The sequence below is a fragment of the Onychomys torridus genome, chromosome 3, assembly GCF_903995425.1.
Source record: "Onychomys torridus chromosome 3, mOncTor1.1, whole genome shotgun sequence".
NCBI classification, from domain to species: Eukaryota; Metazoa; Chordata; class Mammalia; order Rodentia; family Cricetidae; genus Onychomys; species Onychomys torridus.
The window spans coordinates 107092019-107108011 of NC_050445.1; the positions used below are offsets into that span (position 1 = coordinate 107092019).

Genomic DNA, 15993 nt, shown 5'->3' on the forward strand with positions numbered 1-15993 from the left:
AATTCTCTGATGTTTCATGTGTACCCTGTATGCAGACTGAAGATTGTCTTACATGCAAATCATCGTGCATCATCAGCTGTGGAACGTTCTGTGGCATTATGTGAGCACTCAACATTCTCAGACTGCAGAGTATTTTAGATTGTGGATTGTGGATTCTCAACTCTCTCTCTCTCTCTCTCTCTCTCTCTCTCTCTCTCTCTCTCTCTCTCACACACACACACACACACACACACACACACACACACACACACACACCTGTGTAGAAATGGAGGGGAATCTGTGAGCAGCCTTACCAGAGGCAGACTCCACCATGGCCTTCATCTTCAGGGAAAGCAGCTCTGTCAACAGGTGGATGGACTGCCGCTGGAACTTGTGCAGGGTATCTTGGCCAGGGGGAACCAGTCGAGCAGAGGCAGGGGTGGGGGATGAGTGCTTGCCCCCGCTGGTGGCTGTGAGCAGTATTGGGGGTGGTGGTGGTGGAGCTGGCTTCTTCTGCACGGGGGTCTGCACTGGGATCACCTCTGCAAGCACCACTGTAGGAGCCCCAAAGGTGATTACCAGATCCTGGATGTCAGATGGGGTGGGCACAGCAGGGTCGCTGATGAGCTCTTCCCAGGTGAACTCAAAGATATTCCTGATGCCTTTTGGGATGGAAATGCCTGCGTTTCGGCAGACAATGAGGAGTTTGGAGACGTGGGCCAGCAGTTTGGGGGCTGTGGCTGAGTATTGTAGGAACAGTTCTCGGTTACTTTTGATCTGGTTCATGTCGTCTGGGCAAGCATACTGCTAGGTGATACTGTCCATCTCAGAGGAGAGGGACCTTCAGCTGTAAAGACTCAGCAGTCTGAGAAGTGAAGTGACTAGGGTCAGAAGCTCTTACCTACAGAGAAGCCTTGGGAAAAGATGGAGTGCACATGCAGAAATAACCATCACAGGTCATCGAGCCAGCAGTTTGTCTCAGAAGGATAAGGGAGTTGCTGGTCATTTTTCCATGCTAGAACAAAGCATTGTTACCTTCCCTCATCTTTCCAGGAACAGCAATGAGTGAATTACATTGGGACAGGCCTGCTGCTGAGGATGGGCCCAGAGAAGTTCCAGAGAGGGTCACAGAAACTGAGTACCTAGATGAACAAAAGAGCCAGGGCAAGGAGGAAAGTCTCACCAAACCTTTTGTAGTTAGTGACCTGAGGGTGGAAGATCTGCCTGTGGTCTACTGATAAAAGCCTGCAAAAACAAAAGGATGCCATTGGCTCTCTCCAGAGACAAGGGACATGGGAGCTCCTGGTCACAAATCTGGGATGGGCATTGGATTACTCAACACATACAACCTAGCCCAGGTGGCAAAGCATAAAGGACAATGCAACCCCACAGTTCAATATCTGATACTACAGGCCACATTCCACCAAGTTTAGGACAGCAACAATTGGAAAATGCACTGTTAAAAGGATGCAATTGATGTAACACAACTGCCAAGAGGTTACAGTGTGAAAAATGCAAACCCTTACCTTAATGGACTGTGGGAAGCATTACCCTCCTCCCACCTTTTTTTAGACAGGGTTTCTTTGTGCAGCTTTGGTGCCTGTCCTGGATCTTGCTCTGTAGACCAGGCTGGCCTCCAACTCACAGAGATCCACGCCTGCCTCTGCCTCCCAGTGCTGGGATTAAAGGCAAGCATTTTCCTTCTTTAACAGAGCTGCTTGAGGGCTCTTAGTGTTCAAGTAAGCATGGGTGAGGTAGGGGTGTGTGTGTGTGTGTGTGTGTGTGTGTGTGTGTGTGTGTGTGTGTGTTGGGTTTAGCCTATAACACATCTATGAAAACATAAATCCTCCTTTGGCCCTTATGCTGAACAAGAACAATGCTCAACAATGCCTGCTTATTTCTAAGGGCCTTCATGAGGATATGAACCTGCACAGGAGGGCAACATGCGAGACTGTCCATTTGAAGGAAGCTCAAGCGGGATTTCCTTTCCTCTCATGGCCTTTCCAGCATCTCTCTGTAGTGCTGGCTCATCTCTGCCATCTATCCAGAAGCCAATCCAGCATGTTTGCCGTGATTAACCACAAGAGCAGAGGGCAGGCTGCTGGCTGCACCAGCAGTGAGTGCAGCTGACCAGCTATCTCTTTTTCCACTTTCCATCCTGACCACCACTTTTCCACACAGGCAGTCCTCTTCCCCTTTTCAAGCTCTGATCTTGAGGACCACCCCCAAGTTCCAGGACCATTCCAGGACAGCTCCTCAAGCGCACACCTGTAGCACTTGCAGAGAAGGTCCAGACCCACTAGCTGTGCACAACCTGTCATGAGAAGACTTTTCTCTCTCCTAAGTTGCTGATGAGGACCAGAGCTCTGGATTGGGAGATGTCTATCCTAGAGTCAAAGCATGGAGGCTTTTGCAAACACTATACCACTTCTCCCCAGCCTTTGAGTTATTTTTGCCCATCTATCAGGAATAAAGTTCCCAAGCAGCAAGAGTCCAATAGGACAAAGCTCTTAACATTCTACAGAATTGAAGACAAAGTGGCTTCCTGTGTCTGCTGACCTCTGCATTGCCATTTTTCAGCTTTGCAGACTCAGAAAAATAGATTTGTTCTGAAATGGTCAGTCCACAGAACAAAGACACCACTCAGAATCTCTGGGATTAGGGCAGTATATCAAAGAGGTCTGACCCTAACTGTACAGGGCAGATGATGATGACGATGACATTTCTTCTCCCATCACCCTCACCATCCCACCTTCCTCTTTCTCCTCCTCCTCCTCCACTTAGGATTCAAATGAAGAAAAGAAGATAACTAAGCAATCCCTGAAATCCTTGCAATGTTAACTGATTGGGAAACTTCTCCCCCATCCTCCTAACTAGTTCCAATCATTTGATGTTAATTACAAAGACATGCCATACAAATAGATGAAAGATGATTTTTCAAACAGGCTTACTGAGCTATAACACCCACACCATTTTTGTGTCATATTTTCAGAAATGCGGCCAATATTACTATTTATTTTAGCGTAGTTCATCTAGCCTGTCTTATCTGTTTTTAAGATTTTTTAATGATTTTACTTAAGTGTACCTAATTAGTGCAGATGCCTGCAGAGGCCAGAGGCATGGGATTCCCTTGGAACTGAAGTTACAGACAGTTGTAAGTTGCCTTTCATTGGTGTTATAAACTGATCTTGGGTCCACTGGAAGAGCAGCAAATGTTGTTAACCACTGAGACATCTTTCCAGCCCCAGATTTGCCCCTTATTTTTTATGTATGTGTATATATACATTTATGTGCATGTTCATGCAAGCATGTAGAGACTAGAGATCAATCTTGGGTATTGTTTCTGAAGAGCCACACACTTCTTTTTTTTCAGGCAGAGTTTCTTACAGGAGCCTGTGAGTCACTTATAGGCTAGACCAGATGGTCAGTGAGTCCCAGGAATCTGTCTCTCCCCAGTACTGGTATTACAAAACAAACTACCACACATGGCAAATATGGTACTGAGGGTCAAATTCAGGCCCTCACGCTTGCACAACTGCTGGGAATGTCTTTCTGTATGCTGTGAAGGTGTTGCTCTGATTGATTGAAAATAAAATGCTGATTGACCAGTATCCAGGCAGGAAGTATTGTGTAGGTGGGATAAGGAGAGAGAAGAATTCTGGGAAGCAGAAGGCTGAGTCAGGAGATGCTGCCAGCTGCCACCATGAGAAACAAGATGTACAGATACCGGTAAGGCACAAGCCATGTGGCAAAGTATAGATTTATAGAAATGGGTTAATTTAAGATGTAAGATCTAGCTAGTAAGAAGCCTGCCATTAGGCCAAACACTTTCAATTACTATAAGCGTATGTGTATTTATTTGGGTCTGAGCGGCTGCAAGCCAGGTGGGACCAGGAAAACTTCTGGCTACACACAACAAGCAAGATATCAACTAAGCTATCTCCCAGTACCCCATGTTTGCCTTTTCTGGGCATTTGATATAAATGGAATCATGAATTATGTGGTCCTTCCTATCCCTTTAGGAGATATTGGCACTTAATGGCTACTGGAGGAAGAAGTCATGTTTGTTTGAAAATATGGCCACTGGTATGGTGCCTCTGTACCACCTGATGCACCCACATCCATGCATATACCAGCAACAGTAATTGGACTTGATGGGCATGGTGGTTTAAATGAGAAATGTCCCAGGCTCATATATTCCAACACTTGGTCCTGGATTGGTGTCACTATTTTGGAATAAGTTATGGGAACCTTTAGGAGATGTAGGCTTGCTGACAGAAGTATCACAGGGGTTGGATTTAAGAGTTTATAGCCTTATTTCTCTCTCTCTCTCTCTCTCTCTCTGCTTTGAGTGTGTAGATAAAGTTGTAATTAGTCAGCTTCCTATTCCTGCCACTATGCCACACCTTCTTGGACATTACAGGCTTTCCCTCTGGAACTGTGAGCCAAAGTAAACTCTTGCTTCTGTAAGTTGCTTATGGTCATGGTATTTTATCACAGAAAAGGAAAAACAGCCAATATAGGAAATGAAGAAGAAATGGAGTTATCAAATGAAAAGATTAGGGGATTAGTGGGAAGAAATGTGTGTGTATGTATGTGTGTGTGTGTGTGTGTGTGTGTGTGTGTGTGTGTGTATGGTCAAAATACATTATATGCATGTATGAAATTCTCAAAGAATAAACAAAAACAAATATATATGTGGTCCTTTCTGAGGGTTGTTTTGTTTGCCATGATGCTTTTAAAATTTATCCATGATGGGTCAGGCAAGATGTCACATGCCTTAATTCCAGCACTTAGGAAGCAGAGACAGGCAGATTTCTGAGATCAAGGCTAGCCTGGTCTATAGAGCAAGTTTCAGGACAGTCAAGGTTACACAAAGAAACCTTGTCTCAAAAAAAAATTAGCCGTGACCTGGAGACATGGATCAGCAGTTCAGAGTGACCCAGGTTCAATTCCCAGAACCCACATGGTAGCTTACAACCATGTGTAACCCCAGACCCAGGGTATCTAGTGCCCCTCTTCTGGCCTTTTCAGGCACTGCACACATAGTGCACAGACACATATGCATACAAAACACTCATATACATAAAACAAATAATTCTTAACAGTTCATTCATATAACAGCATGCATAAGTACTTCATTACTTTTTGTGTCTTAATGCTATTTGTTGAGACAGTCTCACTGTAGATCTGGCTTGCCTGAAGCTATGTAGACCAGGCTGGCCTCAGTACTTCCAGAGATCCACTTATCTCTGCCTCCTTAGTGCTGGGATTAAAGGCATGTACCATGGGGCTGGAGAAATCGGTTAAGAGCACTGGCTGCTCTTCTAGAGGACCCACGTTCAATTCCTAGCACCAACAAGGTGGCTCACAGTCATCTATAACTCCAGTTCTAGATTTGATGCCTTCCTCTGGCCTTGAGGGCACCAGCCATGCATGTGGTGCAATAAACATATATGCAGACAAAATACTCATACATAAAACAAACAAACAAAAACAAGTCTTGTTTTTTATTTTATCATTATGTTTGTGCATGTGTGTTACAGTCAGAGAACACCTGTGTGTAGTTGACCCTCTCCTTCTATTTTTACATGGGTTCAAAGGGCTGAACTTATTACCCAGGCTTACATAATAAGCACATTACCTGCTGAACCATCTCGATAGCCCATATATTATTTGTGTGTGAGGGGGGGAGGAATTACATGTGTGGGAGGGTACATGTGCATGTATGTAAATGGAGGCCACAGGCTAATTTTTAGTGACTTTTCACTTTTGTTTTTTTTTTTTTTTAGATAGTGTCTTTCTCTAAAACTAGAGTGCACTGATTGGCTAGACTGGCTGGCCAATGAATTGTAAGAGATATTCCTGTCTTTGTCTTTCCCCACCCCCATTCACTCTTCACACCACACTGGGGCTGTAGCTGTGCCAGGCAGGAGAGGGATCAGAACTCAAGTTTCTCATGCTTGCACAGAAGACACTTTACTGATTGGGCCACCTCTCCAGTGCTCAATGTATACCTCTCTGAAGAACTGCCAGACTTTACCAAAGTAGCAACACAGCTTCACAGTCACCAGCAATGTTATGGAGGTCCTAATTGCTACATGCCTTAGTGGACAAATCTTGTCACTATTGTTTTGATTCTGGTATCATCACAGTGGGTATGAAGTTAGTAATTTGATTTACAATCCCACATGTCTAGTGATGCTAAGTACTTTCCCACATGCTTACTAGGTATTTTTTATACTTGGAAACATATCTACTCGGACCTAACAACCAATTAAAAAAATGTTATTTTAATTAAATGCACAAATAACATGACTACATCTCTTCAAAATTTGCCTTAAAAAGTACCTTACTACACTCTACCTATAAGATGAAGGTGAAGCTATTGGGTAGAGGACCTTGAGACTTACCTTTAATGGAGGCTGCCTTTATGGAATGAACACCTTTAGTCACTCACTGCCCTTCTCATATGTCTTGCCTGGAAGGGATGAGATGGGTATATTCCCAGCAGTCATTTTGAACCATGAGGTTACCTTGAAGAGGGAAGCCATGAGCTAGGGGTAACCATACAGAACAATAGAACCCGACTCCTAATAACATTATGGAACCCCCACACCATCATTTTGCCTGTCTCCAAACTTCTCTCACAGGGAAGATGGGCCTTTTGTGTTTGCTCCTAGTGTCTACAAGCCACTTCTTCATTCACATCTCTATTCTTGCTATCAAATGTGATTTCTGAGAAGTGGCCATTTTAGGTCACCCCCACTCTCTCTTGTCTAGACAATTTTATTCTGCCATTCACTTTTCCAGGCTTGAGACATGAGTCTTGCCCTTGAGGAATCCAATGATAAAAGGAAGAATGCAATGAAACTGGCTTACAATAGGAATCAAATTCAGAAAAATGTGCAAAGGCCATGGACATCTGTATTAGTTACATTTCTATTGAGGTGAGAAAATACCATGACCAAGACAAGTTATGGAAGGAAGGGTTTACGGTTCCAGAGGGATAAGCATCATCGTCACAATGGGGAAACATGGCAGCAGGAAGGCCACGGTAGTAGGAACAGCTGAGAGCTCACATTTCAACTTCAAGCAGCAAGCAGAGAGCAATCTGAAAATGGCCCAAGTCTTTAAGCTCTCAAAACCTGTCTCAATGACATACCCCCTAAGCCACATACCCCCCAACAGTGCCACAAACTGGGGGGGGGGGGGACGAGTATTCGAATGTCTGAGAATATAGAGGGACATCCATTATTCAAAACTACCATGTTTCACTCCCTGGCCCCCACAGTCTCATGGCCATATCAGAATGCAAAATACATTCAGTCCAACTTTCAAAGTCCCTGTAGTCTTTTAGTCACAATACTGTTTAAAAGTCCAAAGTTTCTTTTGAGGCTCAAGGCAATCTCTTAACCATAACCTCCTAAGAAATAAAAAAGCAAATTATATACATCCCAAATACAATGGCATAGACATACATTACCATTTCAAATAGGATGACTGAGGGCATAGTGAGAAAATACTGGACCAAAGCCAAGACCAAAACTCAGAAAGGCAAACTCCAAATCCTGTATGTCTGATATCAAAGAGCTTATGTGGTTACATCTCTCCAGCTCTGCTGCATGCCTCGCTCTTAGACTGGTCCCAGTCCCTATGTTCTTCTCCTTTGGCAGATGTCTCACAGCTCTACCATCTCCAACATATTGGGGTCTCCAATGTAACAATAGCTTCACTTCCACAGCTTCACACAATGGCTTTTCAGGGCTTCCATACAGGGACTTCCCTGCCAAATGCCTGGCTTAGGCAGCTCTCTGAAACCACAGAGGAAGATTCCCCAACCTCTTAACTAGTATATCCTTTATGACTTTAGAACCAGCACCACATAGGCAATATTGCCAAGTTCAGCTGCCATATTTGGATGAACCCTGACCCCCACTGAGTCACATTAGCTGTACTTTTGTTTATTGTTCCTTCCTAGGGGCAGAAAATTCCCTAGACCTTTTCTTTCTATAAGTTGGAAGTTTAGCTAGATGGAGTTTCTCCCCAGGCCACTCTTCCCTTTATTTTACGATAGATCAGACCTCTCTTTAATTTTCCTATCTCTTTCAGCACACGATTTGACTGTAACATTAAGTTTTCTGGTGTTCTTTTTCTCTTCAAACTACATTTTGTATTTCTTTCTGCTCCACTTGCTCTTTTTATAAGGTTACTAATAATTATGCAACAGTCAATACTAGGTGGTCTTAATCTCCTCTGCCAAAGAAATTAGTCCATTGCTTTTAAATTTAATCAGGCAAGTTCTTAGGAAAGCAGCCACATTTTTGCCAAGATATCCATCTTGCGTACTTGTTAATAGTTCCCCTCTGAAACCTCTTGTGTTGGGCCTCCACAATCCACATAGCTCTCAGCACTACTGTTTTCCAAGCTCGAACTAGGATGGCCCAGTAAGGTCTGCTTACAGTCTTCAACTGCTTTTTGAGTCCAAGTCTTCCACATTCCTCTAAAAACCCAGCATGGTCAGGTCTGTCTGTCACAGCAATATCCCACTTATGGTACCAACTTGTTACTTTTTATTGCTGTGACAAAACTCCATGACCAAGACAACTTATGGAGGGAAGAGTTTACTTGGGTTTACGGTTCCAGAGGGATATGCATCACCATCACAATGGGGAAGAATAGCAGCAGGCAGGCATGGCAGCAGGAACAGCTGAGAGCTTGAGTTTCAAACCTCAAGTCTCAAGCAGAGAACAAACTCAAAATGGTGTGAGTCTTTAAGCTCTCAAAACCTACCTCAGTGACATACCTCCTCCAGTGAGGGGATATCTCTTAAGCACCCCCCAACACACAAACAGTGCCACAAAATGGGGGCCAAGTATTTAAATGCCTGAAAATATAGAGGAACATCTATTATTCAAACCACCATAACACCCAAAGAAGTGTCAAAGAAAGCAGATCAAAGGATGTTCCTGAAGTTAAGAAGGCACCAAGCAGATAGGAGAGAAAAAACACATTATGGAATAACAGAGCCCTCGGAAGCACAGTGGGCCTGGAGAGAGCCACAGATGGAACAGGATCATGCCTGTTGAACCAAAGCTTATAGTTACTGTATATTCAAACTTTTCAGGTAGCAATGCCAGGGGCACACGATGACAGAATGCATACTTTGCACTTCAGGTCATAATGGAGTTGAAATGTCCCATCATTTAGTGACATCACAGTTGTCACAGCCAAGGCAGTACAGTGCAACATATTACTCCTGTTTTTTTGTGACACTGATGTGAGCACACATGCCACAAAAGAGCAAGGCACATATGATAAGGGGCAAATTTGGGTTGAGATTTAAAAGAGAGGACACATGTTCTTCCCTGTCGTGGCGCTGAGCCAAGAACACATTTGGGTAAAAGTGCACATAACAATACTCAAAAGGAAAGCAGGCTTCCTCAGGTCATCTGGCCCTGCCTCTCTAGTTCCTGGTTCCCTCTGGTTCTAGTTAGAGATGCCCTATAAGAGTTTGGTTGCAGAAGGTGATTCATGTGACTGCTCTATGTACAAGCATGGCTTCTGGTGATGAAACATAAATGCTCATCCCTGCTGTCCTCTGAGCTGCCTGGCACATAAAGGTATCTAGAGAGATGCTAGAGAACTCTCTAGCAGGGAAGAAAATAGGTCACACAGAGAAGTGCATCTTAGCATACATGGTGAGATAGTATGCAGTCTGCTTCCATGTTATGCCAAGGCTCAACATGAAACCCTGGTGATGCAGTTCTGGGGTGCCAACACTCTAAATAACTGGCCCCTCTGCAGGGATATCCACTGCAGTGTCAACAAGTCCCCACTGAGATGAATTTCCTGAAAGGAACAATCAAGAATGTCTGTCCATGTGACCTAGTGATGTCACTTCTCAAAGTGATGCTCAAAGGGACATTTCAAAGGCAGAGGGAAAGCGGCAGTATAAGACAATAATTGTTAAATCACTCTGAAAGATGCCCTGGTTGGTGGTTTCTTCCTACTAAGTCTGAATGCTGATCTGTGTTTGTATTTCTGTTACTTTGATGAACTACTTTAAGCAACAACTAAAAATAACTGGGCAGCTCAGTTTTAGAAACCTTAAATGAAAGCAAACTGGTCCCATGGTGCTTATATTACACACTGCACTAACCACCATTCTCTGGAAATTCAGAATAGCATCCACAGAACTAGAGAAAGACTTAACAGTGTTGATTATCTGTGGCTGGAAAACAAGAAACCACATGTCCTGTACAGCTCTCAGAGTACCTGTAAACCATAGACCATGCAGGGGGCAGAGCCAGGTCTTTTCACAAAACCTCAACCACAATGACTGTGGAATGGTAAAGAGGGTGAAGCGGGTGAGGAAGGGAAAGGTGGATACCATGTTCCAGCTCAGGGAAGCTTGATGCTGACAGTGAATAAGACACAGAAGAGGACAAAGTATAGCCTGGAGAAAATGCTCAAAACCAGGCCACACTGACAAAAAAGCATGTGGGCTTTTGGAGCAAGGGAAAACACGGCAGTTAGAAATGGATTTAAGTGAAAAAGGAGGGGAGGGAGAAACAAGCCAAGAGTGAAAAGGAAATAAGATCTTAAATGCTCCTATTGGTGGACACTCGTTTATGGTACACACACATGTGCAGCCTGGATATAAGAAACCACTGCAAAGCACCAATGCTCTACCAGAGGTCAGAGTTTGTTTAATTGTTTTTGAGACCACATATCAATGAATAACCGTGGCTGACCTGGAACTCACTATGTAGACTAGGGTAGCCTCAGAGATCTGCCTGCCTGAGTGCTGCGATTAAAGGCATGCACTGACAACCCCAGCATGGGGCATAGGTTCTTAAGAAAACATGGTTTCACATGAACATCTTGACTTTCCAGTTTGCCAGACATTAACATCAACCCCACCACACTGAAGTCCTCACCAGTACACATGCACCACACGTGCCCACCCTTCAAACATGGAGGCAGATGCCCATAGCCTCTACCAGTCACCTGAGTCCTCATAGCCAGCCAGCATGAGTCTCCTCTCACCATTTCCAAGTCAACAAATCATTTTCAGTATCATCACTCACCTCGGCTATGTAGCATTTTATGTGATCAGTCTGACATATAACTGACTCAGCTTGCCTCACTGGCTCAAAAGGAAATGAGCCACATATGCTGTGGCTACCCTGTTGTGTTAACTGTAAAGACCAGTACCCACCCCCCATTCCAGATTCTAAATTCCATTGCCTCATCTGTATGTCACAACCAAGCCAGCTGAACAGCAACCCAGAGGAATGACCCAAGTCTCTGGCAAATATATAGCCAAGTGCAGCAGGCATCTCATGTATATGGATTTGAATATTCTCCTTTGGGAATTCTGCAGGCTAGCAGAATGATTCACTGCACCAATTCAAATGAACTACACCAATACACACAGGCCCAGAGAAGAGGTTATAGTGAAAACAAGGAACGCAAAGCAGTCTCCTCTCAAATGTCTGTTTTGCTCTCTCAAGGCACCAATAAGACACAGGGATGTCCTTCTGTAGGCTTCACTACTTCCTGCTCCCAAGTTAGACAGTCACCGAATGTCTTGGATTGTACACCTAGAAGAAACTGATTTGCCAATCCTTTGGTCACTAATAGGAATACAATGTACAGGGGCCACAAAACCAGCAATGATCATTTGGAACAGTCCTACTCAGAAGAGGTTAACACAGCAAAGGAATTAAACTTCAATTTCACTAATTTAAATTTAAAACTCGGTGGGGAAGGAGGACCAGACAACTGAGTCCAGGTGCTTGCCTAGCAAGCCTGGCAACCTAACTTTGAACCTGGAACTAACTCAGGTAAAGGTGGACCAGGAGAACCAACTCTACAAAGTTGTCTGACCTCCACATGCATGCTGTGGCATGTACATTCCACATACAAATATACACACAATAACAACAAAAATTTGAACTTAAAAACTGAAGCTGGGGCTGTAGCTCAGTGACAGTGCACTTGACAAGCATATGCAAAACAAACCCCAACATCTAAAAAAAACATACCAAGGATGGTGGTGGCGCATGCCACCCACCCAGTGAGTTCGAGGCCAACCTGGTCTCCAAAGCGAGTTCCAGAAAAGGCACAGAGCTACACAGAGAAACCCTGTCTCAAAAAACAAAAACAAAACAAAACAAAAAGTTTTGGGGCTGGAGAGATGGCTCAGAGGTTAAGAGCATTGGCTGTTCTTCCAGAGGTCCTGAGTTCAATTCCCAGCAACCACATGGTGGCTCACAACCATCTAGAATGAGATCTGGCGCCCTCTTCTGGCATGTAGACAGAACACTGCGTACATAATTAAAAAAAAAATACCAACAAAAATTCTTCAGTTTAAAATTTCACTCAATTCAATTATCAGAAAACTTACGTGTTTGGGACAACCTGGATATGAACTTAATTTTTTTCAACTGCTTTATGACATCTAAATACAGATAGCGTTTCTGGTGAAAACTGAGTATGCAAGCCCAGCTACATTGTGGGCTACAGTGCACTCTGAGGACTAAATATGTAAAAAGAGAGCTTAGCAGTTCTAAGTGTTTGCTATTCTTACCGAAGACTCTGTTCCCAACACCCATATAGCAGCTCTACCTGTAACTCTAGTTCCAGATGACTCCCTCTTCTGACCTCTGAGGGCACCAGGCACAAACAGCACACATACATACATGCAGGCACTCAAACACACACATAAAAACAAAAGTGGGTGTGGTGGTGCACATCTTTATTCCAAGCACTCGGGAGGTAGAAGCAGACTTATTTCTGAGTGTGTAGCCAGCCTAGTTTACACAGAAAGTTTCAGGAGAGCCAGGGTTACTTAGAGACTCTGTCCAAAAATAGAAAAAAATCTTTAAAAAAAAAAAAATCCTCCCCCTAAATTCTTAAAAAAAAAAAAAAAAGAAGAAGAAAAAGAAAGTATCTCTTCATGGTGCTTGTATCCTATGTACTGAGATGTTCTGGATATATTAAGCTCAATAGAAAAAAATAATTCCACTTTTTAAATGTGGTTCTAACAAAGCTAAAATGGCCTTGGAATGTAGTTTAGTTGGCAGAATGCTTATCCAACATGCACAAAAGCCCCAGGTTAGATTCCAAGCAAGGCATACACCAGATGTTGATAATGTACACCTGTAATCCTAGCACTCTGGAGATGGAGGCACAAATGGGGGATCAGAAACGCAATACTGACACTCTGGTCTCTCTGTGACTATGCATCCACCACATGGTGCTCAAGGTTCTGAGAACAAGTGATGACTGAGTGCCTGTCGCTCTAGGCTCAGGAACACCAGGAAAAGGAACAGAGTACGCAAAAGCTGGAAGATAGAGAGGACTGTGAAATGCCATCTTCAGGGCACAACACAAGTCACTGCACACATGACACAGCACATATAATCTCACAGCAGTTTCAACTACCTGCACAGGACCTCCAAATGACTGGAACTGTCAAGAAGCAATCATTGATTACGGAGGGGTTCATGGGGCCCCACCTCTCCTTGCTGAACAACTGGCTACAATGGATTCTGGAGGGAAAGTCATTGTCATTGTCCAGATTCCAATAGACAGCACTAAACTCATGGTCATAGTCTCAGATAAAATCAGTGGGTCACAGGACAAGAAGAAACGAATGTGAAAAAAGAGCTTGTGAGAAAAAGGAAGAGTTGACAGGTGGAAGGAAATAAGGGTAGAAGGTGAGGGAAAAGGAACGCATTATATACATACATGTATGAAACTGTACAAACTACAGTGTCCAAGATCATCTCTGCTACACATCAAGTTTGAGTTGCATGCAACTGTCTCCCAAGAATGAAAGAAAAGGAACTGAAAGTGACCCTTCTCAGTGCATCCCTATGAAGCCAGCACTAAGTGCAGGGATCTGCACTCTCAGGAGTCTGCTGACATCTGCTGGACACCCTCACACAAAACTATTTCACGAGAAACAATTCTCTCAAGTGGATTTCATGCTTGATCTAAAGACTGAAACACGAAGATAAGCTGGCTTGCCAAAAAGCTTTATAATTGATGTGGTAAAGAGGGGATAAAAAGAGACTTACAGTCTTCAAAATCCCAGAGAAAATATGGCCTGCAGTTACTAGTTGACAGTGAGAGTGGCTGTGCTTGACTGCTTCTGCCCACCAAAGGGCTTGTGGTTGCTGGGTCCTCCCATGCCCACTGGCCCAATCAAGGCTCACTGCTGCCTGGCTGCCCTCCTGCCTTCTCCTCCCTATCCCACCACACTCTCTTCTTGATGCTCTGCCTTACAAATGTACTTTCTTTCCAGCATTCACATCATTTGTTTTCCTTTTATTCTGCTTAGAGCTTGCTATGTAGTCCAGATTATCCCTAAACTCATTGAGATCCACCTACCTCTGCTCCCTGAGTGCTAGGATTAAAGGAGTGTACTACCATACCTGACTCTTTTTTTTTTTCCTGCTTTTGCTAATTGTTGTGCCATGAATACTAATTCTATTTCTTTCTTTCTCCTCTAAGCTGTTTCATTCTGTTGGCTAATTTTATAGTTTCAGCCCTTACTTTTGGGTCTCTGGTTCATCCTGAGTTGACTTTCACATATTGCTTCAGACCAAAGTCTAAACTCATTACTTTGCCCTGGGCAGTAAATTGTGAAATGTGCATTCCTTCCCACTGGATAGTTCTGGCACCCTCATTAAGAGCCAACTGCCACACAAACCCTTGGCTCTATTCTACCTTACTGACCTATGTGCCTGTGTTCTTGTGCCAGTACCACACCATTTGTACTGTGATAGCTTTGCAATAAGTCTTGAATTAAGAAGTTTGGTCCTCCAACTTTTTTCTGGCTATTCTGGGTCCCTGGCATTTCCATATGAACTTTAGGATCTGGGGGGAAAAAAAAGAAGCTAGGTTAGAGTTTTGATGTACATTAAGAGATATCAGGCTGGGGATTTATCTCAGTGGTAGAGCACTTGCCTAGCAAGTGCAAGGCCCTGGGGGTCAGTCCTCAGCTCCGACCAAAAAAAAAAAAAAGAGAGAGAGAGAGGAGAGAGAGAGAGAGAGAGAGATACCTGCCTGTGGAGACTGACAGGATTACATTATGTCTAGCTTTCCCTTTGCTGTGGAGTGGTAGGGAATATTATTTTAAGGTGTGTTACTTTTGTTTACGTTGTATTTGTTTAACTCTATGAAGCTGTGCTACTGTGCCTGATGGTCTAATAAAGAACTGGCCAATAGCAAGGCAGGAGAAAGGATAGGTGGGGCTGGCAGGCAGAGAAAATATATAGAGGGAGAAATCTGGGAGCAAGATCAAGGAGTCAGAAAAGGAGGACATCAGGAGCCAGCCACCCAGCTAAACAACCAGCAAGCCACAGAGTAAGAGCAAGATTTATGGAAGTAAGAGAACAGGAAAAGCCCAGAGGCAAAAGGTAGACAGGATAATTTAAGATAAGGAAAGTTGGCTAGAAACTAAGCCAAGCTAAGGCTGGACATTCATAAGTAATAATAAGCCTTCATCTGTGTGTGAATTTATTAGGGAGCTGGCTGGTGGGCCCCCCAAAAAAGAGTGAAAAACAACCAACAACAGTGGAGGTCAGAGGTAACTTTCGAAGAATGGAATTTCTTATCTAAACTTTCTTGATACTGGGAAAGAAGACTGGGAACAGAAGGTACTAGAAAAAGCATATGTCTAGAGGTTACATATAAGTTGTTTAAGTCCTGGACCTGACACTTAGATGCCACATGACCTAGAGTCAGGTGTTGACCCATTCCATATTCTAGTAGGTCATCACAGGAAGAACTGGGCATTGCCATTCATAATGCAATGCTATGTGAGCACAAAGCCATCAAAGAGACCCTCAAAGAGGTAAGGTTTTCCTTCAACTCCTCTTTCTATTCCTTCAGGGCACTGCAGAAACTTCCTTTGAGTTGAAAAAGCCCCACTGCTCCCAAAGGCTTGGTGGCCAACTCATGACTGCCTGTCTGCAGGTGCATGGGCAAATCTGA

General features: G+C 43.7%; 1 protein-coding gene across 1 annotated transcript in view; it reads right to left on the bottom strand.

Annotated features, from left to right (window-relative positions):
• C3H3orf20 (chromosome 3 C3orf20 homolog) overlaps window positions 1-1519 on the bottom strand; it is a 45224-nt gene extending 43705 nt beyond the window's left edge. The window contains 1 exon segment of the mRNA XM_036182827.1: window positions 294-1519. Coding sequence (XP_036038720.1) covers window positions 294-765 — 472 coding nt within the window. The 5' untranslated portion in view covers window positions 766-1519.
• Between the last annotated feature and the right edge of the window lie 14474 nt (window positions 1520-15993).